The 27,869-nt window shown below is 33.7% G+C and overlaps 1 protein-coding gene across 1 annotated transcript in view; it reads right to left on the bottom strand.

The window, feature by feature from the left end:
* The window catches only part of LOC130236826 (collagen alpha-1(XXVI) chain), a 42,813-nt gene that overhangs the window by 5,848 nt on the left and 9,096 nt on the right, over positions 1-27,869 (bottom strand). Inside the window, exons 4-11 of the mRNA XM_056467595.1 lie at positions 7,222-7,283; positions 7,002-7,131; positions 4,553-4,642; positions 4,347-4,472; positions 1,866-1,949; positions 1,742-1,785; positions 846-908; positions 710-745 (exon numbers count right to left, since the gene is read on the bottom strand). Of these exons, the coding sequence (XP_056323570.1) occupies positions 710-745; positions 846-908; positions 1,742-1,785; positions 1,866-1,949; positions 4,347-4,472; positions 4,553-4,642; positions 7,002-7,131; positions 7,222-7,283 (635 nt within the window). The remainder of the gene's footprint in view (positions 1-709; positions 746-845; positions 909-1,741; positions 1,786-1,865; positions 1,950-4,346; positions 4,473-4,552; positions 4,643-7,001; positions 7,132-7,221; positions 7,284-27,869) is intronic.

Genomic DNA, 27,869 nt, shown 5'->3' on the forward strand with positions numbered 1-27,869 from the left:
TTACAACAACAAAAAATCTTGTATTTAGAACAAGAATCATTTGATGACATCAAAACACTATTTTAGGACCAAAACTCTAATTTTATTTAATATGACTGTTTAATAAAACTGTTGAAATGTACCAAAATGTATTGTCTTAGAAAAAACATTTTAAGGTCAAAATTATTAGCCCATTTAAGCTATATATTTTTTCAATATTCTACAGAACAAAGCATTATACAATAACTTGCCTAATTACCCTTACCTGCCTAGTTAACCTAATTAACCTAGTAAAGCCTTTAAAATGTCACTTTAAGCTGTATAGAAGTGTTTTGAAAAATATCTAGTCAAAGATTATTTATTGTCATCATGGCAAAGATAAAATAAATCAGTTATTAGAGATGAGTTATTAAAACTATTATGTTTAGAAATGCGTTGAATAAAAATCTTCTCACCGTTAAACAGAAATTGGAGAGAAAAAAAATAAACAGGGGGGCTAATAATTCTGACTTCAACTGTGTGTATATATATATATATATATATATATATATATATATATATATATATATATATATATATATATATAAAATTAGTAATTAAAATAATTAATATTTAAATACAATTACATATTATTTACAATAACTGGATTTTTTCATTAAAATGATAATAAAACTAAGCATAAAGAATAGTTGTAAATTATCAAACAAATAAAAGCAGCACATGCACTCACGGGCTGTCCTTGTTTTCCGGCTTTTCCAGACGGTCCCTTTGAAAATAATAAAATCTATAAAGCTCAAATTAAAAAATTCAGTTTTTATCCTAAATGTAAAGGATTAGGATGTTATTTCTTGTTCTCCTGAACTCACTCTTTGTCCCGGATCTCCTTTGGGTCCCCTGTCACCCGGTGAGCCTGAAAAGCTTAAGACAGCCTAAGATGAATGTGAATTAATCAGTTTACAGTGTTCTGTGTCTACACCAATAGGAATCATCCAGTTATTTCTTCCCTATATATACAGCGTGTACAGAAAGTATTCTTAAATTTTTTACTCTTTGTTATATTGATCATGCTGGGGGGTATTTTCAGCTGCAGAGAACAGGATGACTGGTCGCAATTGAGGGAAAGGTGAATGCATCCAAGTACAGGAATATCCTGGACAAAAACCTTCTCCAGAGTGCTCAGGCCCTCAGACTGGCCCAAAGGTTTACCTTCCAACAAGACAATGACCCTAAGCACACAGCTAAAATAACAAAGAAGTGGCTTTACAACAACTCTGTGACTGTTCTTGATTGGCCCAGCCAGAGCCCTGACTTAAACCTAATTGAGCATCTCTGGAGATAACTAAAAATGGCTGTCCACCAATGTTTATTATCCAACCTGACAGAACTGGAGAGGATCTGCAAGAAGGAATGGCAGAGGATCCCCAAATCCAAGTGTGAATAACTTGTTGCATCTTTCCCAAAAAGATTCATGGCTGTATTAAGTCAAAAAGGTGCTTCTACGAAATACTGAGCAAAGGGTCTGAATACTTAGGACCATGTGTTATTTCTGTCAATATGGGGTGCTGTGTGTACATTCATCAGGAAAAATTTTAACGTAAATGATTTTAACAAAATTAAAGGGGGTCTTAATACTTTCAGTACCCACTGTATATATATATTGCAAATGTATACTACAACATAGTACGTTACAGACAGACAGACAGACTTAAATTCCAACATTAACTTTCTAATTGTATTTCATATTGATAAAAAAACATCTTACATTTTCCCCTGGGGCACCTGGCTGTCCAGGTGGTCCAGCAGGCCCTGTTTGACAAGTATGGAGAGAAAATGAATAGAGTGTGTGAAGGATGCAGGATGAAGCGCTGTCTGGTATTCTGCTGTACCTGCTGGACCGGGAGGGCCGGAGGGACCAGGAGAACCAAGAAAAGTCTGCAGATCACGATAAGCAGCAAAGTCACTGTCCTCAACTGAAAATGTAAGAAATGATGAAAGTGACATGAAATGATTCAGGAGACCCCTAAAAACAAGATATTGGAATAAAAAACATGGTTGTCTCAAATTTGTATCATATGATATAATTATAGACATCGAAGTCCTAAGTCCAAGGCACTCGAAAAGTAAGGGAAAAAATGAAAAAAATGTTGCTTTCACTTCGTTGTTTGTCTTTATAAATCCCTTATTCAAAGAGCACTAACAAATTAACACCCCTGAAGCACTTTTGTTTGTTTTTGGATATCATTATAGAGCAGGGGTGTCCAAACTCGGTCCTGGAAGGCCGGTGTCCTGCATAGTTTCCTCTAACTTCCTTCCAAACACCTGCCTGGAAGTTTCTAGTACACCTAGAAAGAGCTGGTTTTAGGTGTGTTAAATTAGCTGGTTTAGGTGTGTTTAATTAGGGTTGGAACTAAAATATGCAGGACACTGGCCCTCCAGGATTGAGCCCCCTGTTATGGAGTTATAGATCCCGAATAGCAAAAATAGAGGTTAATATTTTGTTACATTGTCTATTTTTGCTGTTTTGCCAATTATCTGATTAACACACATCCATGTTTTGAATCAGCTGGGTAATCCAATGATTCAGTTGGCCATTCATTCAAACAGTTGTTTACTGCTCTGTGAATCTGTCGATTGAATGAATCAAATGAATAAATGACTCAATGTCTGACTTATTAGATGTTTACTGTGCCCTAAAGATTGTTTAAATGGAATACACTTCTAATTGAATTTAGTGGTATAACAAATAACTCAATATTTAAATATAATTTAAAGAAATGGCTAAAAGTGGATCAAGTTTGTAATTGTGTAATACTTTTGATTTGTTTTTTTTATGAAATTGATTTCAATAATCTATCTATCTATCTATCTATCTATCTATCTATCTATCTATCTATCTATCTATCTATCTATCTATCTATCTATCTATCTATCTATATATATATATAATTTTTTTAGGGGTTTTTCACCTTTAGACATTCCCTCAAGGCGAGAATCGAACTCGGGTCTCCGCAATCACCATGGTGCTATATATCGGAACACTTAACCACTAGGCTATTAGCGGTGACTAAAATATGTTTTTTGTTTGTAATTTTACTAATATTGTATGCGTGATATTTTTTTTACTTAAGGTTGTCTTTTTAAAAATCTGGCAGGGGGCAACAGCTGAAAATTTGCCGTTGTGGCTAACTCATACAGTTTTTGCTGTTGACTAATGAGCATTGTCCCTGTTAAATAAAACAAAATAAAATGTAAAAAAAACGAATTTATATAAAAATAAAATTTAACAATTTAATATTTTCACATTTAAATAAATAAATAAAAAAATTACCACAAAATGAAAATCCGGTCACCATTTACTCACCTTTTTTTCTTTTGCAGAACAAAAAAAAATTTTTGAAGAATGTTGGTACGCAAACTATTTTGGAGCTAAAAAAATAGTTTAATAAATATATCTCTACAGCAATTTAGATGCAACTTCTAAATTTAAAATAAAAAGTTGAATGAAACAAGAAAAAGCAACGTTATGTCTTTGTCAGTGCTTTTTGCATTAATGACATTTTCTCAAAATAATTTCATATGCACATCAAGATCGATGTTTGATCATCAGTTGCAACAGGAAAATTTGGAAACAGAAATGTAAAACATTTTCAATCTTTTGCACATCTTATAAGATATAAAAAAGTGAGAAATAAGATGAGTAAACTCGTTGTATTAAGTAAAAGAATTACGTGCATAATTATATCAATTAGGTAAAGTCAACTTAACAGATCCAACTTACAATGGATTTACTCACTTTTTAAAAGTAAACTAACTAATCGTTTTTTAGTGTCTGAATTGAAAATATGCAGGTAATTCAGCTGCAGAAAATGTACATTGAGTAGCTGCACTGCGCCTCAGTTGAGCAGGGTTTGGTGTTCAGGTTCTGCTTTAGGTTATCCAGATTCATGCTGCTTCAGAGACAGCTAACAAATGACTCTGATTAACTGCTGACAGACAGAAGCAGCCAGACTTAAACTGAGCCAGACCTTCACCATCCGCGCTCATACTGTGCAAATGCTGCCATCTGATGGTCATTTTAAACATAACATTTGAAAGCTTGATGTTTTTATGCAGGCTATCAGAATGGAAATAAAAAGTCATACGCATTGCACTGCTGTTTTTTCATTTAGTTATACTGATTGATTAATGTATTATGTAATGTTTGCTTAATGTGGAAATCAAATCAAATTGTAAATAGTATGACAGATAGAATTCGTATCAAATTAGGCATCTCATTGCATTGCAGTTTTTTCTTTCATTCAGTTCCACCAGTGAGAAATGAAAATGTCTCTTAGAAGAGTTTATTAAATATGGAGTGTTGTGCTCACATTTATCTTGTTGTTTGGCCATTAGAGTAAACACATCTCCTCTGATGGAGAAGGGTGGAGATGCTGCTGGCCCCGGTGGCCCCGGGAGGCCTCTCTCTCCTGGAGGGCCCTGCAGACCTTGAGCTCCTATTGAGATAACAAGTGAGCAATGAGTGGAATTATTTGCTTCAATGTTGTAAATCATGGTAAAGAGGATTTTTTTTTACCTCTAGGTCCAATAGAACCAGGCTGTCCAGTAAAACCTGTCAGTCCAGGAGGTCCAGGGGGACCTGGGGGCCCAATAGGTCCTGGTAGTCCTGGGATTAAAAATCAATTGGTGAGTCTAAATTATGCATCTGAAATAAAAATGTACAAAATTATATAACTCCATATATATTACAGGCGTCAAGATGTTAAAAGATCAAACATATGTATTTTGTGTGTGTGTGTGTGTGTGTGTGTGTGTGTGTGCGTGTGTGTGTGTGTGGCTGTAATAATGTTTATATTAATACAATGCATAGAAATTATGAAATTAAATTTACAATTATTTTTTGTATTATATTATATTATATTATATTATATTATATTATATTATATTATATTATATTATATATTCTTTTAATGAACTGTATATTATTTTATATTATATTATATTATATTATATTATATTATATTATATTATATTATATTATATTATATTATATTATATTATATTATATTATATTATATATTCTTTTAATGAACTGTATATTATATTATATTATATTATATTATATTATATTATATTATATTATATTATATTATATTATATTATATTATATATTCTTTTAATGAACTGTATATTATATTATATTATATTATATTATATTATATTATATTATATTATATTATATTATATTATATTATATTATATTATATTATATTATATTATATTATATTATATTATATTATATTACTTTTAATGAACTGTATATTATATTATATTATATTATATTATATTATATATTCTTTTAATGAACTGTATATTATATTATATTATATTATATTATATTATATTATATTATATTATATTATATTATATTATATTATATTATATTATATATTCTTTTAATGAACTTTATATTATATTATATTATATTATATTATATTATATTATATTATATTATATTATATTATATTATATATTCTTTTAATGAACTGTATATTATATTATATTATATTATATTATATATTCTTTTAATGAACTGTATATTATATTATATTATATTATATTATATTATATTATATTATATTATATTATATATTCTTTTAATGAACTGTATATTATATTATATTATATTATATTATATTATATTATATTATATTATATTATATTATATTATATTACTTTTAATGAACTGTATATTATATTATATTATATTATATTATATTATATTATATTATATTATATTATATTATATTATATTATATTATATTATATATATATTCTTTTAATGAACTGTATATTATATTATATTATATTATATTATATTATATTACTTTTAATGAACTGTATATTATATTATATTATATTATATTATATTATATTACTTTTAATGAACTGTATATTATATTATATTATATTATATTATATTATATTATATTATATTATATTATATTATATTATATTACTTTTAATGAACTGTATATTATATTATATTATACTATATTATATTATATTATATATTCTTTTAATGAACTGTATATTATATTATATTATATTATATTACTTTTAATGAACTGTATATTATATTATATTATATTATATTATATTATATTATATTATATTATATTATATTATATTACATTACTTTTAATGAACTGTATATTATATTATATTATATATTCTTTTAATGAACTTTATATTATATTATATTATATTATATTATATTATATTATATTATATTATATTATATTATATTATATTATATTATATTATATTATATATTCTTTTAATGAACTGTATATTATATTATATTATATTATACTATATTATAATTAAAACTTACAATTGAATTGAGTACTTTATTGTCTTTTCAGTTACTCTACATTATAATGTCCGTTATTGTAACGTAAAGGTTTTCTCATGTGAAAAAATAAAACAAAACAAAAAATAAAATACAATAAAAACTAAACTAAAATAAAAAAATAAAATAAAATACAACAAAAAATTAACAAGTAAAAAAATTCAATTAAATAAATAAATAAATAAAAGAAAACAAACCAAAATAAAACATAAAACAAAACAATAAAAATAAATGTAATTAAATTAAACAAAAAATAAATAAATAAATAAATAAATAAAATAAAAAATAAATAAATAAAACAATAAAAATAAAACAAAAACAAAATAAAAATAAAAATAAAATAAAATGAAACAAAATAAAAAAATAAAACAAAATAAAAATAAAATAAAACAAAATAAAATAAAAAATATAATATATAACAAAACAAAATAAAAAAAATAAATAAATATAAAACAAATTAAAACAAAACAAAATTTAATTAAAACTAAAATATAAAACAAAACAAAATAAACAAAATAAAATATAAAACAAAATAAATATAAAATAAACCTGAAATCATCCACATGATGAAACAGTTTATAAAAACATTGCTATTTAACATTGCTCTAACCTATGCGGCCAATGGCATTGGGTGCTACTGGTGAGGGGTGTGTCCTGTCCACCTCATTATCAGCTGTTCTCTCAGGTGATTGGCTGGTCAGAGGGATAGGAGGTGCCTCTGCATCTCTCAGTAACATTATCTGTCAAAAAAAGGCAAACCAAAACACTCTAACGAACTTAACTTCAATGTAACTGTTCAATACAAAAAGTTAGCAACAATTCTATCTCACCTGAGCTTCAATGACACTCAAGCGCTCTTTAATGTCAGCATAACCAGTGCAGTTCAAGCACTCTAAAGGGATGAATGCAAAAAAAGAGAGATATTAAGGTAACATGTGGTATGACAGCAGAGAAAGGGGGATTTTTTTAACCATAAAAGTGATACAGCACAGAGTGAATGGATTAAGCAAATGCTATAAATCTCTCAGCCATCTGTTGTGTAGTAAGTCAAATCTATGATCGTTCAATCTAAAGATCTGTTTTTGCAATATTTTAATAGCACACTATGAAGGATGTTCACCGGTTAAAGTGACACATGACAGGCAAAAACACTGTTATTTCATGAACCAGTCGATTGTAAAAATAGGCAAATTTTGGCTTTGTAGAAACTAAAATTTGTGATAACCTGTGTGTGCTTTAAGTGACATCAATTCTATATTATTTTATGTTTTTGCTTTGCATTGATAATTTCAGTTATGGCTATATAATCATTTATAAATCTTAGTTATTCATTTAGGCATCCATTTATTTGATTCCTATTTTTAATTAATTTATAATTATCATTTATTATATTAATCATTTATTGATTTGATTTCTTTGTTTTATATATTGCCTATTACTTGTTCTGCCTTTTTAGTGCTTTTTCCATTGGTTAGTCTCATAGTGATGGTGTTTCATGAAATGTTCCTCTCCACTCATATGAGACATGAGGGTATGTCTCTAATTCAGTAGTCTTGTGGCCTGATGTATAATAATAACATTTGTTACATTTGTGCTGTTCAGACGAAGTATGAGACGTAAGATTATTCAATAAACCCTACTCATTTATCGTCATCACTTTGTCTCCTGCTTCTGCTCTTCTCTGGCTTCCTTCCACAATCAACTCCTATATTGATAGTAGACTGTTAATGGGCTCTACATACACAGACTTTTCATTTTCAGCCAGGCAGCCCAAGGGCTTCCGGTGAACTTTCTTTCTATTAAAAAATCGTCATGTTTAAGTCAGCGATCATCACTGCCTCTTAGATATACATTTACATTACATTTACATTTAGTCATTTAGCAGACGCTTTTATCCAAAGCGACTTACAAATGAGGACAAGGAAGCAATTCACACAACTATAAGAGCAGCAGTGAACAAGTGCTATAGACAAGTTTCAGGTGTGTAAAAGTCTAAGAAGCAAAACATTAGTAAAAGTTTTTTTTTTTTTGGAGAGAGAGAGAGAGAGAGAGAGAGAGAGAGAGAGAGAGAGAGAGAGAGAGAGAGAGAGAGAGAGAGAGAGAGAGAGAGAGAGAGAGAGAGAGAGAGAGAGAGAGAGAGAGAGAGAGAGAGAGGGCACAGTTAGTGGTATAGCCAGACAGGCAGTTGCAGATTAGGAAGGAAAGTGGAGACTAAACAGTTGCGTTTTTAGTCGTTTCTTGAAGACAGCAAGTGACTCTGCTGTTCTGATGTAGTTAGGGTGTTCATTCCACCAACTGGGCAGATTGAATGTGAGAGTTCGGGAAAGTGATTTCTTCCCTCTTTGGGATGGAACAACGAGGTGACGTTCATTCACAGAACGCAAGTTTCTGGAGGGCACATATATCTGCAGAAGTGAGAGCAGATAAGAAGGAGCAAAGCCAGAGGTCGCTTTGTAAGCAAACATCAGAGCTTTGAATTTGATGCGGGCAGCAACTGGCAGCCAGTGCAAACGGGTGAGTAGCGGAGTGACATGTGCTCTTTTGGGTTCATCAAAGACCACTCGTGCTGCTGCGTTCTGAAGCAGCTGAAGAGGTTTGATAGAACTAGCTGGTAGCCCGGCTAGCAGAGAGTTGCAATAGTCCAGTTTGGAGAGAACAAGAGCTTGAACAATGAGTTGAGCTGTATGTTCAGATAGGAAGGGTCGGACCTTTCTGATGTTGTAGAGTGCGAATATACAATATGAAGTGGGTCTCAGACCAGACAAGAAGCACTGCATTAAATTAACCCCTCCTCGAAAAGTCTCTGCTCGGTACTGGTGACATCCTCACCACTCCGCACCCCCCCCCCCCCCACATCTTTAAAATAGGACAGCTTAATTTACCCCTGTATTTTCAATAGAATTTTTGCGCTAGACTTTTGTTACTGAAGGCGCTAGCGGTTACACAGTCTTTCATCTTGTTTTACGTTTGAACAACTAAATGAATGCTTAAGTCATACCTGCTAACATTACAACATTTGTCTCTGAAAAGAGCGGGGGCTGGGGTGATGGGGTTGCGGAGTGGTGAGGATGTCACCAGTACCGAGCAGAGACTTTCCGAGCAGGGTAAATGGGGGGGTCTGTACTATACACTATATTTTGTACAGCCGCTGCAAATAGATATTATACCACAGTCGTGAAATTACAAGAGTTTTCCGGGAGAAATAACAAAACGGGAGATGGGTCTGAAATACGGGTGACTCCCGGGAAAAACGGGAGTGTTGGCAGGTATGGCTTGGGTCTATTTAACTGAATGTATTGTAATTACATTACAACTTCGATGCTGTAAAAACAACCTTGTGAAATTGAAAATAGTCGCATTAAGCTTTTCACAGCCAATTAGTAAGCAGTATTTTTTTTTTATTGTCTACAGAACAAACCATCGTTATATTCACCTGCAGTGTCTTGCCTTGCCTTAACAAAGACACATTCATTCATACTGTACTTAAAATTCCAAGAATCCTTCCAGAGTCGCTGGCTTGTAGTCCAAAAATGAAATCCATCCTCGAAACCTCGGTGTGAAACCAAAATAGAAATTTGTACGGACACAGCGTTGCTTTTTGTGAACAACGAGAACTTGTTAGAGAGACACTAAATGAGTTCAATCACATCTCTGGTTGACATCTCTCTCTGGGGGAGAATAAGGAAGAGGAAAACCAGACATTGGCAAGCTATGGATTTCCATTCGCATGGAAACCTGGTGAAGGGAAATATCTCACTCTGGGTTTCCCCAAAATTCAAATCCTCTTCTCAGCATTGAGCTTGTCAGGGTGAGGAAAACCACAAGATGCTGGATCTCTCTGTGGAGGAAGAGCGATGGTCCAAGATGCAGAGACTTGGGAGTTATTTGGCATGAAATGAGACGATGATGAATGGCAGGTGATCGCTCACTGCTGGAGTTTTCTATGTTTTTTTACCTGACAGATGATGAGATTAAACATTTAGACTCTGAAGCAAAGAGCAAAAAGTGTAACTTTTATTAATCAATTCTATTCAAGGTTATTTGTTTAGCACTTTTCAGAGTAATTATTGTTACGTTAAAGTGTGATTAATTACATAAGTTAAGAGGTCGTTCATATACAAATCAGCCACCAAATGGACTACAAATTCTGTCATGCACCACACACACCTGTTCCAGTTTTCCTTGATTACACACACACAGAGACACAGCTGAAGTTTGTCATCACTGATATTAAGGACTATATATATATATATACACTTCCCTCACTCACACTAGTTGCTGAGTCTTGTTGCCTGGAACCCTTACAAACCGATCTCTTGGCTCTTCATTGACCACGATTTTGGACTGTCACTGATGATTCTGTTTGCTTCTGTGATTGACCCTTGCCTGTCTGACCATTCTTTGTGTAATAAAGAGTCTGCAATTGGATTTCACCTCTGATGTCCAGAACCGTATTGTTACACAGGGCGACCATTAACCCTTTTCCTGGAGGATGACAAACTGACAAGACATTGTTGCAGCTCTGATACAAGTTTTATTTACAGAGAAAATTAAAAAGCATTGCAGTGTTTGCTCTCATGGTCATGCACTGCAGCTAAGTAGTGCTGTGCCTGGGTAATATCTGGATGGAGACCACATAGGGAAACTAGATTGTTGTTGGAAGTGGTGTTAGTGAGGACAGCAGGTGGTGCTCATATTGTGGTCTGTGTGGGTCCTAACACCCCAGTACAGTGATGGGGACTTTATACTGTCAGTGAGCATCGTCCTTTACACTAAACTGAGGTCCTGACTCTCCGTGGTCATTAAATATCCCAGGATGTCCATCGAAAAGTGTAAGGATGTGTCCATGGTATCCTGGCCAAATTTGTGCACTGGCCTCTGTGCATCACAGCCCCCTAACCATCCCCATTTCATAATTGGCTTTGTTAATCTTTCTCCTCTCTACCAATAAGCAAATTGGCTTCTGTTGCATCATTCAGGTGAATGCTGCACATTGCTGGGGGTTGAGGTGATTCCTCCCAAAATCTGCAAAGCACTTTGAGTACCCAGAAAAGTGTTATATAAACATAAGAAATTAATATTACTAATCTGCAGTTAGTAAATAAAAAATATATATATATTTTTAAAGGAGATAACTATTCTATATATTTAACACTGTGTTTTAGGGTATAGTTTATAATAAAGTGTCTGGTTGATATAATAATAATAATAATATTAAATTTGACTTATTTTTAAGATACAAAAAAAACTTTACAACTTTATATCTATATTTTTACTTTATTTAAAGTTGTCCTAACAACAATATAAGAGCAGTTTTAAGCATATTTATGAGTTATGCTAGGCTTATACCATACACGAAGCATGGAGTCTAGAATAATCTAGATTACTTGCTCAATGATTTTAACCTCATGTGAATTTTCCACTCAAGTTGAATTTTTAGAACTTGAAAAATTGTGTGTGTTTTGTCATCATCTTGCGTTTATGTCTGGACGCTATCTTTGTTTTATTTGTATTTTTTTGTATGCTGCAGCACTGTCTGTGTTTATTTGCAGCACCACAAGCGTGCCATACTGTATGTATTGCACCATTTTAACCCAGTTTTCCCATTACCACACACTTCTTCAAATGACGGATGTGAAACCTTTAGAATCCACAAAAGAAAAAAAGGCATGATCGTTGCTGTGTGGATGTAGCCCAAAAGCTAACCAGCACTGCAAACTATTTGGCAACCAAAGAACCGATCATATAATGTTATTACTTCCAGTTTCGGAGACATTTACAACACTAAAAGCTTCCTCATCTGCTCTCAATTGACTGAAATGTGAGATTAAAGACCACAAGCATGGTGTCATTAAAGGAAAGACCTCGTGAAGGGACATTAGCTCATTTCACGAAGCGCAAAGAAACAAATTTGTCACTCCTCACCACAATATAAAAGATGACATGCGTCTGCTTTTTTGATCAGAAACCCATACGGACTGAATTAAAACGCAATACAAACTGCACAGGGATACACCCATGTTGGTAAACCTAAAAAAATGTCATTCGATCTATACCAGTGTTGCTCAGAAAACACAGATATTTACTTTGTGGGTTCTCCATTGGACTGGGCGATGTATGATAAAGCTATACGTACTGCATTGAAATGCAATAGTAACTGCATGAGATAACACCCATGTTGGTAAACCCAAAGAATGGCATTCAATCTATACCAGTATTGCTCACCGATATTTACTTTGTAGATTCTCCATTGGACTGGGCGATGTATGATAAACCCATACGGACTGCACTGAAATGCAATAGTAACTGCATGAGATAACACCCATGTTGGTAAACCCAAAGAATGGCATTCAATCTATACCAGTATTGCTCACCAATATTTACTTTGTGGATTCTCCATTGGACTGGGCAATGTATGATAAATCCATACAGACTGCATTCAAATGCAATAGTAACTGCATGAGATAACACCCATCTTGGGTAATCCAAAGAATGGCATTCAATCTATACCAGTATTGCTCACCAATATTTACTTTGTGGGTTCTGACTGGACGATATATGATAAAGACATATGGACTGCATTCAAATGCAATAGTAACTGCATGAGATAACATCCATGTTGGTAAACCAAAAGAATGGCATTCAATCTAAACCAGTATTGCTCACCAATATTTACTTTGTGGGTTCTCCATTGGACTGGGCGATGTATGATAAACCCATACTGACTGCATTGAACTGCAATAGTAACTGCATGAGATAACACCCATATTGGCTAACCCAAAGAATGGTATTCAATCTATACCATCTAAGTGTTGCTCACCGATATTTACTTTGTAGGTTCTCCATTGGACTGGACGATGTATGATAAAAGGATGTGTACAAGCAGACTTAGTAAATGGCGAATAAAATGTTCAGCTGTCTGACATGTGCCTGTTCTCCTTATATCTTGGCTTTGTTGGATTTTAGACTGCTCTCAGATCAGTGGACAGCTGAATGTCTGGGGAAAAAAAACCAATGGATGAGCTGCAAAGAAGAGCAGCACAATGGGATCTGCAGACACTGGATTGCCATTATGCTTTTTTGCAGATGCAAAGGAATGGTTCCATTTTTGGGGAACTAGCAGAGCGATTTTATTAAAACTGACATGGTTAATAAAGTTGTGCAAACACATGCCAGCGCAGACATCGGTGATGTATTGATGTACCAAAGCAGAGTGCGACTCGTGTCTTAGGAGAAGAACAAATACACAAATCACAGATGCGAGCTGACCACATTAAGACTCCACACCCATTAACAGCATTCTGGCAGAGACTGATGGGGGTTTTTGGGGATTATGAAGACGCAAGACATCTCTGCATGTTGGAGATGGTTTATGAAAGAGGTGATTGGTAAAATGCAAAGTAATGAAATCATTTTGGGTAAAATCAGAATTAGTAGCAATGCCAGATTTATAGTGCGTTATTTGCTGCCATGTGTCAAGCGCTTAGTCTAATATTTTTTATTCTATTTGAGCCAATTCATTCATTCATTTTCCTTTGGCTTAGTCCCATATTTATTAAGGGTCACCTAAGCGGAATGAACCACCAACTATTCTGGCATATGTTTTAAGTGGCGGATGCCCTTCCAGCTTGGAACCCAAGCACTTGGAAACACCCATACACTCTTACATTCACACACACACTCATACACTACAGCCAGTTTTGTTTACCCAATTCACCTAAAGCGCATGTCTTTGGGCTGTGGGGGAAACCGGAGCACCGGGAGAAAACCTACAGGGAGAACACGCAAACTCTGCACAGAAATGCCAACTGACCCAGCCTGACTAGAATCAGTGACCTTCTAGCTGTGAGGCGACAGTGCTAACCACTGAGCCCCCTTGCCAATGTTTTTAACTAATTCTAGCAGAAATTAAAAATTGCAGTTAAAGGCACAGTATGTAATTTTTACCACTAGAGGGCACATATTCACAACAAACAAAACTGTGGTTTGATGATGGTGTGACTGAGTGTGGAATCAATGGAGTTGTGGCCTTCATCATCCAACAGGACTGCAGAAATCATGTTCATGAATGAGCTAAAGTCTCAAACACTTATTATCATGTTAAGGTTGATTTATACTGCTGATTTATACTGATTTATACTGATTTATACTCAAGTGCACGCGTATGGTCTGGTGCAGGTCACTTTGAGCGGTCGCATAGCCCTCGCCGTGGCTGATGCCTACACTGATGTGCACCTCTCAAAAAATCTAACTACACATCGCAACGACACATAGCGCAAGCTCTGTGATTGGTTGGCTTGGTAGCAGTGACAAGTGTGGGTGATGCTGAGAGGTGCGAGCCCGATGGAACGAGTATTTACAAGTGTCCAGTCCCTGTGAAGGAGCTCCAGATGGAGACTTTTGTTTTGTTTTTAGTTTATGATTAAAGTTGTTGCACGTCCGCCGGTTACCATCTCTGAATGAGTGAGTTTTATCTACTTGTACATTAAGTGAGCGTTCTAAAAAATCAAAACAAATGCAAAGAAACTCGACACAGAGGAACATAAAAACCTACTGCCAGCTAGCGTTTCGGAAGTGTTATTGCAGAGCATCTCAAACAGCACGCAGAACTATAAATGCATGACTACGTGCAAGGCAGGCACCGTGGGTCATGCTGATCACTTGATGCAGAAGTATAAATCAGCCTTTAGTGTGAAGCAGAGTAAGACTGAAAGCCATCAAAGCAAAACAAGGCCAAGATTACAGGAGTTTTCCAGGAGAAATAAAAAATAGGAGCGTGGCAGGAGATGTGTGTGAAATATGGTAGACTCCAAGAAAAGAAGGAAGCGTTGGCAAGTATGATGCCTGGGCGTGATTTCCTGTTTTACGCATTACATCATCGTTTTCTTAGATTCTCATTTTTGGAATAATGGCAGCATTTTCAAAAACTTTTACTTTGTAAACCGTTTTTAGATTTATTTGTTTTAGGTCCCAAAAAGAGGGACTAGAAAAATGTTTAATTATGGTTTAGGAGGACCTTTAAATTCACCATGCATTCATAGTTTGGATTCACAGCCATATAAGTCACCATAATGAACAGAAAATGAGCTGATCTGACCCGCTCCAGGCAGCTGAGCGGCCTGGAGAACATGCGTCCTCATCAATTATGCGATACACACCACAGACAGACCGTTTCCCACAGCCACGCTCACTGCTAGAGGTCCTGATCACAATCTCTCAACCTAGAGGAATGTGCAGAGCAGGTGACGGATCTGAACCTCTGCCAGGCCTTCTGGAAACCTGGTATGGGGGACAGCTGGGGCCCGCTATATAGATATAGATAAGAGCCTGAGTGGGGCATTATGGGAAGCGTGAGTGCTGTAATTCTGCTGATGGGAATTTGTTCCCATGAATGACTAATGCCTTGAACTGTCAGGATTTAGCGGTTTTGGATCTGGGAACCCACAGTGAGCCATAATCTAAATGTAATACTCTTGATAATATCAATTAAATTAGTCTGCTTGCTATATTTTCAAACACAGCCCACAGTATTTGTAATGTCTTTTAATGTTTTACAGATCTAACCACCAATCCGCTTTAGTTACTCTAGGCAATGAAGATTTTTTGAGTCTTTAATAAGTACAATATTAAAAGCGGTAACAAATGAGAGGTCTGTTGAAATGAATAAGACATGAAAACAATTTGACATGTTTTTTTTGGTTTGTTTTAGCTGTTAACAGGATGAAATATGTCACAATTTGTAATATATTTATTTATATTTAGACTATATACTGAGAAAATAGTCACTAATATTTATACATAAAATAACTTTTCAAATAATACGAAAATAGAAATGATTCATTCATTCATTTTCCTTCGGCTTAATCTCTATTTCAAAGGTATCCACAGCGGACTTTTCCAGCATATGTTTTACGCAGCCGCAGCCTTTCAAAGCCGAAACCCAGTACTGGGAAACACCCATACACACTCCTTCACAACATATTTATACACTACAGTCAATTTAGTTTATTCACTTCACCTATAGTGCATGTCTTTGGAGAGTGGGGGAAACCGGAGCACCCGGAGGAAACCCACGCCAACATGGCGAGAACATGCAAACTCCACACAGAAACGCCAACTGACTCAGCCGGGACTCGAACCGGTGACCTTCTTGCTATAGTTTTTTGAACTATACATACACTTAAACTTAGGATTAAATATTATATATATATATATATATATATATATATATATATATATATATATATATATATATATATATATATACATACATATTTATGTTTCGAATGTATTTAGAAAATATCTAAAAATCTAATAAAAAAATAAAAATAAATAATAATAATAAAAAATGTACATGTATAGATATCTTATATCCTTTATAAAATATCTGAATATATTCTAAAATACTAATAGTCAAATATCCATTTAGGGTTTCATGTCATTTTAATTGGTTAATGATAATTCTCCTTTGTTTTGGAAGAGAGTTAAATGTTTATGAAAATCTTTATGCCACCAGGTAAAGAATAATGAAAAACATTCATTTTCCTTCGGCTTAGTCCCTTTATTCATCAGGGGTCGCCACAGCAGAATGAACCGCCAACTTATCCAGCATATGGTTTTACAAAGCGGATGCCCTTCCAGCTGCAAGCCAGTACTGAGAAACACCCATACACACTCATTCACACACATACACTATGGCCAATTTAGTTTATTCAATTCACCTGTACTGCATGTCTTTGGACTGTAGGGGAAATTAGAGCACCCAGAGGAAACCTACGAGAACACAGGGAGAACATGCAACTGACCCAGCCGGGACTCAAACCAGAGACCTTCTTGTTGTGCGGTGACAGTGCTAACCACTGAGCCACTGTGTTGCCTAAAAGAATATATAACATACAGTAAACAAAACCATATTAAATGTAGCCCACTCAAAAAATATATTATATTATTTAATTATTATAAAAAATGAGCTGAAACAACACAATTGTTGAGATTTTTTACTTAATTGTTTTATGTTCAGTCTACTTAATTTTATTTAGGTTAACTTAATTTGTGTTGGGACAACATGAATGAATTGTGTGAAAACCTGCATTTACTGTACTACTAATACTTTTTACTGTATTATTAATACTGCATTGTAAAATAACTGTTTAATGGCTATTTAAAAGTGTTATTATTTATTTTAGGGCTTCACGATATTGGAAAAACTTTACATTGCAATATTTTTTTCTCTGCAATATATATTGCGGTATAAATACAATTTCACCATATGATTTAAATAGCTCTATTTGCAAAGTTTAGCTTTAGATCAGTTGTCTCAAACTCAATTCCTGGAGGGCTGCAGCTCTGCACAGTTTAGCTTCAACCCTATTCAAACACAGCTGATCCAACTAATCAAGGTGTTAAAGACTACTCTAGTTTGAGGCCTATGCTTTAGATTGATTGGGGTGATTTTGTAGTGGAGTGAAATATAATTTATAATTTTAATTTATAATAATATGTAATTTAATGTAATTTATTATATACCTATTAGATTAGATTACATTAGATTCAACTTTATTGTCATTACACATGTACACGTACAAGGCAACGAAATGCAGATTAGCCCTAACCATTAGTGCAATAGCAGCAAGTGCAGGATACAGGTATAAGTTATAAAGTGCAGTTATAGAAAAACTATGGTGATATTTACAGATGGATGTGCTATGAACATTATATACAGGTTGTATTAGCTATGAACAGAGATTTACAATAAATGAATATATGTACAGGATGCTATTAATAGCAGAAGTGTGCAGATAGATAAACATAATTACAAATGTATATGTACAGTGGTTGTGTACATAATTAGAAATGTCTATGTGCAGTGGGTATGTACAGTATGTACAGTATATAATAAACAAACTACAGTCATAAATAAACACAATGGAGCAAATATTAAAGTAAAATAAAGCATGTTTTATGGATTTTCTGGAAAGAGTCTAACAGTACTTAGATACAGAAATCGAATAATCAAATGTAAGCAACACTGCATAGCCTTCATTATATAAGTAATTCCATTAAAATAATCTATATTAAACTTTATGCACAAATAAACTCTTAAAATGCTCACATAGTCGCATGCCTTAACCCTTCAATCTATTATGGTTCAATTCTGCAGTGTCTAAACAAATCTTGTTTGTTTTGACCTGTGGTTTCTGGTCATCTATAATCTCAACTCAACATTGCATGTGTTGCGATGTGACTATTGAGATGCACACATTGCGATATGGATGCGCAAACAATATATAACGCAGCCCTATTTTATTTAATTATTCATTATTATTATTAACTTTTATTATTATAACTCCTTGACGATATATATATATATATATATATATTTTTTTTTAATAATGTGTAAGCTATTTTAAAATGTAATCCACCCCTGTGCCTTTAAAGCTTTCACCATCATTACTTCAGTCTTCAGTGTCACATGATCCTTCAGAAATGAATTTATCATGCTGATTTCCTGCTCAACAAACATTTCATTAATTTCACATCAAATCCCACATCAAATCGTAGAATAGATTGTTTGATTTACTGCACGCTATTACTGGGAGTTCCTCTCTAGTGACAATTGTAATAGCATTATGGGACAAAGGATCTCTTACAGCTGTCGATCCCAGCTGCGTCTGTCCTCCCACAGCACTCCTGCATTCCTTGACGTCTACTCCTTCAAAAGTAAAGCGATCCTTTACACGCAGCCAATCAGAGAATCCAAATATGAAGCTTCAATGAGTGGAACTGGCCTCATACACTACCGCTTAAAAGCCTGGGATTAGTACTTCTTTTGTCTTTTGAGGAAGCCTACTTTGTTCACCAAATCTGCATTTATTTAATTTAAAAATACTGTAGAAATGTGAAATATTATTACAATTTTAAATAACTGTTATTGAATGCAGTTTAAAATGTAATTTATTTCTGTGACGTAAAGCTGAATTTTTTGCATCATTTCTTCAGCTTTCAGTGTCACGTTATCTTTCAGAATTCATTATAAAATGTTGATCTGCTGCTCAACTTGAAAACTAAAGGCCTGCTTCCTATTCTTTTGATTAAAAATGTGTTTACTTTATATTTGTCTGTGTCAAGAACACATTAAATAGCTCAAGAGTGAAAGTAAAGACATTTATAATAATATGAAAAAAAATCTATATATAAATAAATAAATTTTTATATATATATATATATATATATATAAATAAATATATATATATATATATATATATATATATATATATATATATATATATATATACACATACATATATATACACATACACATACATATATATACACATACACATACATATACATACACATACACATACACATACATATATATACACATACATATACATATATATACACATACACATACACATACATATATATACACATACACATAAATATATATATATATCAACAGTCAACAATCAACAGTTCCTGGCTCACTCATAGACTCCTGCCAATACAGCAATGGTTATACTATTTTATAGACATTGTTTGACTGGAGCAATCCACTGCCTTAATTAGCAGAGCAAAGACTTCAAGAGTTCTTCGTTGAAACCAAATGCATGATAGTTTGATCTCCTTTACTAAAGCTTAAGTGATTTAATAGAATAACGTGAGAGAAACAATTAAGATGTCTTTTAAGATTATTATATCTGTTTTACAATAATTTTATGAGATATTGGTGCCATGTGATTGGCTGATTAGAAATTTGCTTTAACAAGCAGTTGGACAAGTGTACCTAATAAAGTGACCGGTGAGTGTACAGTACATCAAAGTTTATAAATGTTTTTATATATCAAACTAATGCTGTTACTTTAAACTTTCTGGTAAAAAACTTGCTTATAACATTGATAAATATAAAAATTTATCAATAATAAAGTAAAAATAATAGATTATCTTAATAATATGGCAAATCAGCATATTATAGTGATTTATGGAAGATCATGTGAGACTGAAGACTAGAGTAGCAGTGATAAAAGAATTCAGCTTTAAATCACCGAAATAAAATATATTTTAAACTGCATTCAATAACAGTTATTTAAAATTGTAATAATATTTCACATTTCTACAGCATTTTTAAATTAAATGAATGCAGATTTGGTGAACAAAATAGGCTTCCTCAAAAGACAAAAGAAGTACTAATCCTAACTGTACTAATTGTAACTAAAAAATGACAATAGCTATATTAAATTAAAATAATATTTCACAATAAAAAAAACTTTTACTGTATTTTTGTTTAAATAAACGCAGCTTTGGTGAGCAGAAGAGGCTTCTTTAAAAAAATCTTAAACTTTTGTTACAAGGAATGGATTAATAAGCAAAACAATGTAAACACAGGGTGGGACGGCAATGAAATGTCCAACATTTTGCTGATTTTTCTGAGGTATTGCTTTGTCTGGGCCACATTAATGAACAAACTGCTTCATAACACTGGTATCATTTAATACGAGGCATATGAATTTACGGCACTGTACATTCCTGAAGGACAAAACATCACGAAAGTGGTTCAACGTGACCTCAGATAGTCATACAACTCTCAATAACTGTCAAACTGAGCTGAATAAACACTCAAACCACAACTCCAGGGGAGCATGAATCAGTTTAAACGTTTCTCGTTGCATTTCTGTTTGCATATACGGGTGGATTGTTCACTCTTACAGTTGAGGTTTGAATCCTGCCAGAAGACAACAGCTTGCTAGTAAACAGATCACTGAATAAAATTAAAAGATGGGAGTGAAATGTAAAACAAAAACCGCTATGTGATTTGAGAGACACGGGTTACAGTTACAGTGGGAGAAATATTGTTGCTGAGAACAATGGGGAAGGACCAATCAAAATGAATTCTTAGTACATTTGAAGCTTAATGTAATTTTATACGATTGAAAGTTGAAGCGGTTGTAAAAGTTTGAAACGTTCTAAAAGTTTGAAGCAGCCTAAAAGTTTGAAGCGGTCAAAGTTTAAAGCGGTTTTAAAAGTTTGAACCTGTTTTAAAAGTTTAAAGCGGTTTTAAAAGTTTGAAGCGGTTTTAAAAGTTTGAAGCGCTTTTAAAAGTTTAAATTGGTTTTAAAAGTTTGAAGCTGTTTTAAAATTTTTAACCTGTTTTAAAATTTTAAAGCGGTTTTAAAAGTTTGAAGCTGTTTTAAAATTTTGAACCTGTTTTAAAAGTTTAAAGCGGTTTTAAAAGTTTGAAGCGGTTTTAAAAGTTTGAAGTGGTTTTAAAATTTTAAGCAGTTGTAAAAGTTTGAAGCGTTTTTAAAAGTTTGAAGCGGTTTTAAAAGTATGAAGCGGTTGAAAATTTAAAGCGATTTCAAAAGTTTGAAGTGGTTGTAAAAGTTTGAAGTGGTTTTAAAAGTTTGAAGTGGTTGTAAAATGTAAAGTGCTTTTAAAAGTTAAGCGGTTTTAAAAGTTTGAAGCGGTTTTAAAAGTTTGAAGTGGTTGTAAAAGTTTGAAGTGGTTGTAAAAGTTTGAAGTGGTTGTAAAATGTAAAGCGCTTTTAAAAGTTAAGCGGTTTTAAAAGTTTGAAGCGGTTTTAAAAGTTTGAAGTGGTTGTAAAAGTTTGAAGTGGTTTTAAAGGTTTGAAGCGGCTGTAAAAGTTTGAAGCGTTTCTAAATTTAAAACGGTTTTAAAAGTTTGAAGCGGTTTTAAAATTTAAAGCGGTTTTAAAAGTTTGAAGCGGTTGTAAAAGTTTGAAGCGGTTTTAAAAAGTTTGATGTGGTTGTATTTGAATCGGTTGTAAAAGTTTGAAGCGCTTTTATAATTTAAAGCGGTTTTAAAAATTTGAAGTGGTTGTAAAAGTTTGAAGCGGTTTTAAAATTTAAAACGGTTTTAAAAGTTTGAAGTGGTTGTAAAAGTTTGAAGCGGTTTTAAAAGTTTGAAGTGGTTTTAAAAGTTTGAAGTGGTTTTAAAAGTTTGAAGTGGTTTTAAAAGTTTGAAGCGGTTTTTAAACTTTGAAGCCGATTGAAAAAATGACATTTGTTTTAAGTTTGAACCAGTTTTAAAACTTTAAAGCAGTTTTAAAAGTTTGAAGCGGTTATAAAAGTTTAAAGCTGTTTTGAAATTAAAGCTGATTTAAAAAATGACATTTGTTTTAAGTTTGAACCAGTTTTAAAAGTTTGAAGCTGTTTTAAAAGGCTGAATAAGTTTTAAAAATCAACATGTATTTTAAGTTTGAAGCGGTTCAAAAGGTTGAATCAGATTTCAAATTTGGCAACCATTTTAATTTTGAAGCAGTTTTAAAAGTATGTAGCTAACTTAAAAGATGAGTCTGTTTAAAAAAATCAGCATCTGTTTTAAGTTTGAAGGGATTTTAAGTTTGAAGCAGATTTAGGTTTGAAGCATTTTTTTAATTTTGCAAACACTTTTTAAAAAAGATTTAAAGTAGTTTTAACCTTCATAGTTTTAGGTTTGAAGTCATTTTAAAAACTTTTTAAGTATAAAGCAGTTAAAATATATATTTTTAAGTACTATTAAGTTTGAAACTGCTTTATAAAAAAGTTTGACATGATGCAGTTTAAAAAAATCTAACATTTTCAGTTGAAAGCATTTTTTAAAGATTAAAGCTGCTTATGTTTAAAACAGTTTTAAGAGCTGTTCTATAATGTAATATTATTGCATCATGCAATTTTTTTTTATCAATTTAAACTATGTCACATTGCCAGATTTACATTGTATATACCCTCTAAAAGTCTCATCTGTCAATATAATGTACAGTAGGTGATCTGGGGTAAATATATATCTATATTGCAATATAACATACTTCTTTAATTGTTTTCTCATTTTTGCTGTATTTATTTTGCTATTGAGCAGAAAGCATTTACATCAAAATATGTGTAATTTTACTTGCAGATTAATGAGGTTCCAAAAACAGCTGTTGTTGTAACATGTAGGAACACACTAAAACGTAATCTTCCATCCTCCAAATGTAAGTAACAAATTGTGAAATGTACGTAATGAGCAAATCAGACACAGCATTCTTCACTATGCAGGCCTCATTACACATGATAACTGGAAATGGTGGGATTTCACACGACTGACTTTGACCTAACTTGAGCTGTTCAACTGTGAGTCACAATCCAAATTCCAAAAATATGTACTTAAATAAACCAAACACAGAGGGGCCTGAGACCCAGGGGATCGACAGCCTCGGGCCGAAGCTATGAGCCCAATGGAGACGGCTAAAAGACAGGAGGAAAGAGGGAGAAAGGGATGAGGAAGGAAGAATTCTGATTTATTTACCATGTCAGAGATCATGGCGCCCTTGGACTTGAACCAATCTAAATCATCCTCATCTCACAGGGGGATGAGCTGAAAAGAGACACCGCAGACAGGCCAGTTTGTCTGCTGATGGGGGAGGAGGTTCATTAAACATCTCCATCCAGAAAAACATGGGAATGTGTGTCATGGGTAAATAATCCTTATTGGGTCAGAAATTATTTGGACTCTTGTGACCTCTACCACATCTAACTGCGCTGTGTCAAATGAATCAAAATGAATCAAAAGCATTGCCTCATTCCCCCAATTCAAAATATTTTCCTCCGGCTATTTATTTCAATGTCAATTAAAATGTATTATATATGCAAAGACCCAGAGCAGTGCTGCTTTTCATTATGATAATCTCTCAGTAAAGTGAGTCAGAAAGAACTTCCAATGGCAACACTGTGACTATAATGAGAAAAAACTGAATGCAACAAGGACCAAAACATCTAAATAAATCCAAAACTGGATATAAGGTCACAAGATTTGATGATAAACACAGTGAATGCATTTAGGCCAGCAGACCCCAGCACTGTTTTGGATGTTCGGTAAATTCAGAGCATAAAAGATCATAAAACTGGCCTTCTTTCTTATTTTTAGGATCAGTCAAAAATAAAATGGGAGTAGTGGACCAGGGGCCGTATGTATAAAGCTGCTCAGTGTAGAATTTTACTCTTAAGTGTGTCAAAATTCTAAGAATGATTTAATTTTACTTTTATTTCTAGACTTAAGATTAAGTGTAATTTATAAACAATCTTAAGTGTTAAGACTAGGTCTCAGCTCCTAAATTATTTAGGAGTGTTTAGGATGTATCTTAACCTAGTTATAGGAGTAACAAGATGGCAGCAGAGAGGAGGAGGCCACACACTTTTCAAGAACAAAAAAATACGTTGCATTTATATCTACTCAGCTGTCATCCAATCCATCCTCTGCACTTCAATCACTGTCTGGTTCGGCTCAGCTGCCAAAACCGACCTCCGTAAACTACAGCGAATAGTCCGGACTGCTGAACGAATCACTGGCACAACCCTTCCTACACTTCAAGAACTGTACTCTTCCAGAGTGAGTAAAAGGGCTCGCAAAATCACTCTGGACCCCTCACACCCAGCACACTACCTGTTCGAACTGTTACCGTCTGGACGGCACTTCAGAGCACCAAGCACAAAAACAGCCAGACACAGGAAAAGTTTATTTCCTAAGGCGATCTACCTTATGAACAGTTAAATATTCCCCTACTGTGCAATAAATATGTGCAATACTTTATCATACGCACTTGTACACAGCACCTTATATCAATATACAATGCAATACCTTCTACATTCGCACTTGTACACAACACCTTATAACCTGTATATTTATAACAATCTGTACATACAACTCAACATCCAGGTTTCTTGACTAACCGCATCTGTTTAATGCTTATCTTTTTTTTCATATTTATTTTGTGTTGTCACTTGTCACTTTATGTACACTGAAAGCTTCTGTAGCCAAAACAAATTCCTTGTGTGTGTGAAGCACACTTGGCAACAAAACTGATTCTGATTCTCTGATTCTGATGATGATAGGGAGTTGCTAAAACGTTTGATCATGGAGGTATTCTTTTTGTACCTAATATAGTCAGAAACGCAATAACTTCTCACTCTCTAAAAACAACATCTTAACTGCAGAAATGAAGGTAATAATGACTCTGCGTTTTTTGGCGACTGGAAAGATGCAGCAGTGCACCAGCGATTACTTAGGGCCTACTCACACTATGCTATCCGAACTGTGCCCAGGTCCATTTCCCGGATCGTTCAAGAAATGTGAGTGCTCTGAATTGGGCTCAGGTACGGTTCAGTTGGCCGGCCCTGGCCCGGTTGGAAAAGGTGTGCCAGAGCGCGGTTCACTTGGGCTTGGGTACGCATGTAGTGTGAGTGCAAAGCGCGCCTGAGCCCAAAACTGAAGACGAGACGTGACTTTTAAGGAACTGCTTCATATGAATTTATTAATCATTCTTACTGTTTAATGAACGCATAGATTATTAAAGACGCAAACCGCTCACTGCACCACAGCTGCATCTTCAGCAAACCTCCTAATATGTGCAGCACGAGCACTTGTGATGATTGTTTATGAGCGTCAAAAGTGGCTGATCTGTTTGGCTAAATATTTGACTGCGTGCCACTGCATCCCAAACGACTAAAACGATTTAACGATATAAGGAAATCTCCACTGTGCTGAGTGAGAGCGCTTCTTAATGAACAGCGCATCATCAATGACGTAAGTGTGATTAGGCCTGAATGCAATGTGAGTGCGGGCCGTCGGGGGAGACGGGAGGGGGGACAAACGTGCTTTGGCCCGGTACAAGGCAACAGTACATAGTGGGAGTACGCCCTTAGGCCCATCACAATCAACAGTCAGCAGAGTCATAAACAGCACTGTAGCAGCACTAACAACACCAAACATAATAAGGCAGTTCATTGACTTTCCAAGTGACCTCCAAACTATACAGCAAAAGCAAGTGGCTTATATGAGGATGGCGGGCTTCCCTGGAGTTGTTGGAGCCATTGATGGCACTCATGTTCGCATCATTGCTCCGACTGTAAATGAGGAGGCATATGTCAATAGAAAAGGATTTCACAGCAACAATGTTAAAGTTGTGTTTGATGCTAATTACAAGATCCTGGTTCTTGTGCCAAAATGGCCAGGGTCAACACATGATGTTCGGGTTGTTTCAGAGAGTGGCCTCACTGGGTTATTTAAACAAAATTATGTTCCACCTGGATGTCATCTAGAAGAACACTTTCCTCCTTGGACCAGTTTGGTTATCTTTTTGAATCCATTTTTAAGGGTTTTAAACTTTGGGTCTTTCTTTTATATACTGTAAGATTGCAATTTTACAATTATATGATTTATCATCAGGGCGAAGCAGTGTCACAGCATGTAGTGCTAAAAAAGAAAGTGAATGAATGAATGATTTATCAGCTTAATGACTTAAGTAGCATCACATTGCAATTGATCAAATTGTGCAAGATTGTGTAAAATGCATGTACTTTTTTGTGATTTTTTACATAATGAAAAACTACTACTTAATGATATTTTAAATTATTGAATAATTTTATTGTATTAACTTATCAGTGAACAGTCTCGTGCTGCTGTGACTTTGTGCCCTTTAAAAAAAGTCCTACATCTTTCTGACACTTAAGTCAAAGTTTAAGACTACTCTTAAAAGCAAGAGTTCTTTTCAAGCAAAGGTAATACCGAATGTATGTACCAAATGCTGATTTTTAATAGTAGTAATTATATACACTTGGAAAAATCGTAAAATAGTTTAAATAAAAAAATATATATATATAGTTTCATTTTAAGTTTACAAGAATATATAAATAAAACTTATGCAATCTGCACTCTGTACAAAAACTGTTCTCCCCAAGGCATTCAAAAGGAACATTTATTAATATGGACTTTTGAATTCAAACGAGTATTATTTTAAGGCACCGAGCCAGCTTTAGTACAATTTGTGTATGATAATAGACATGTACAATATTCGACTGTTTTTTTTTTAAGGAATAATAATTTATGTATTTATCTCTGGGTAATTTGGTTCTTCAAACAAGTTTACGTATCAAATTAAATTGTCTGGATGAACTGATCTGAGATCGCTGCTTGTGTTGTGAAGGACAGATCTATTGATCCTTAAAATCATGATCAGAAACGCAATGATTGGCTGACGGCAGAGCAGCGTCATGACATCATCTGATTAATATTTAATTATCCATGTGAGCAACATTACATAAAATCTGCAGTAAACGGTTTGTTAAATATGATACGCAAGAACTATCCACCTTTGTTGGTGGCTGCAGGCTGTACACTTTCATGTGTCGAGAGTATTCAGCAAGAGAAAGACCTGATCTAATCCTTTTTATACTGTACGAAGTAAGCCTGCTCCCCAGCAGGTTTGAGCTACCAGATCTGTTGCTATGACAACAACTCTCGGATGAGTTTTGAAGAACGAAATGATCCTGGAGCGTGTCAAATTGTCAATAACCAAATCCAGCTAATTAAGTAATTCACGTATGAAGAATGGACCTCAAAATTAAATGAAGAAAGATAAGCGGTATGGATGCACTAAATATTGAAACTTTGCACAAAATTAATAACAATAATTGATTTACTCTTTATATTTGGAAGCTGATAA

The sequence above is a fragment of the Danio aesculapii genome, chromosome 10 (assembly GCF_903798145.1).
Source record: "Danio aesculapii chromosome 10, fDanAes4.1, whole genome shotgun sequence".
In the NCBI taxonomy this organism is placed as follows: Eukaryota; Metazoa; Chordata; class Actinopteri; order Cypriniformes; family Danionidae; genus Danio; species Danio aesculapii.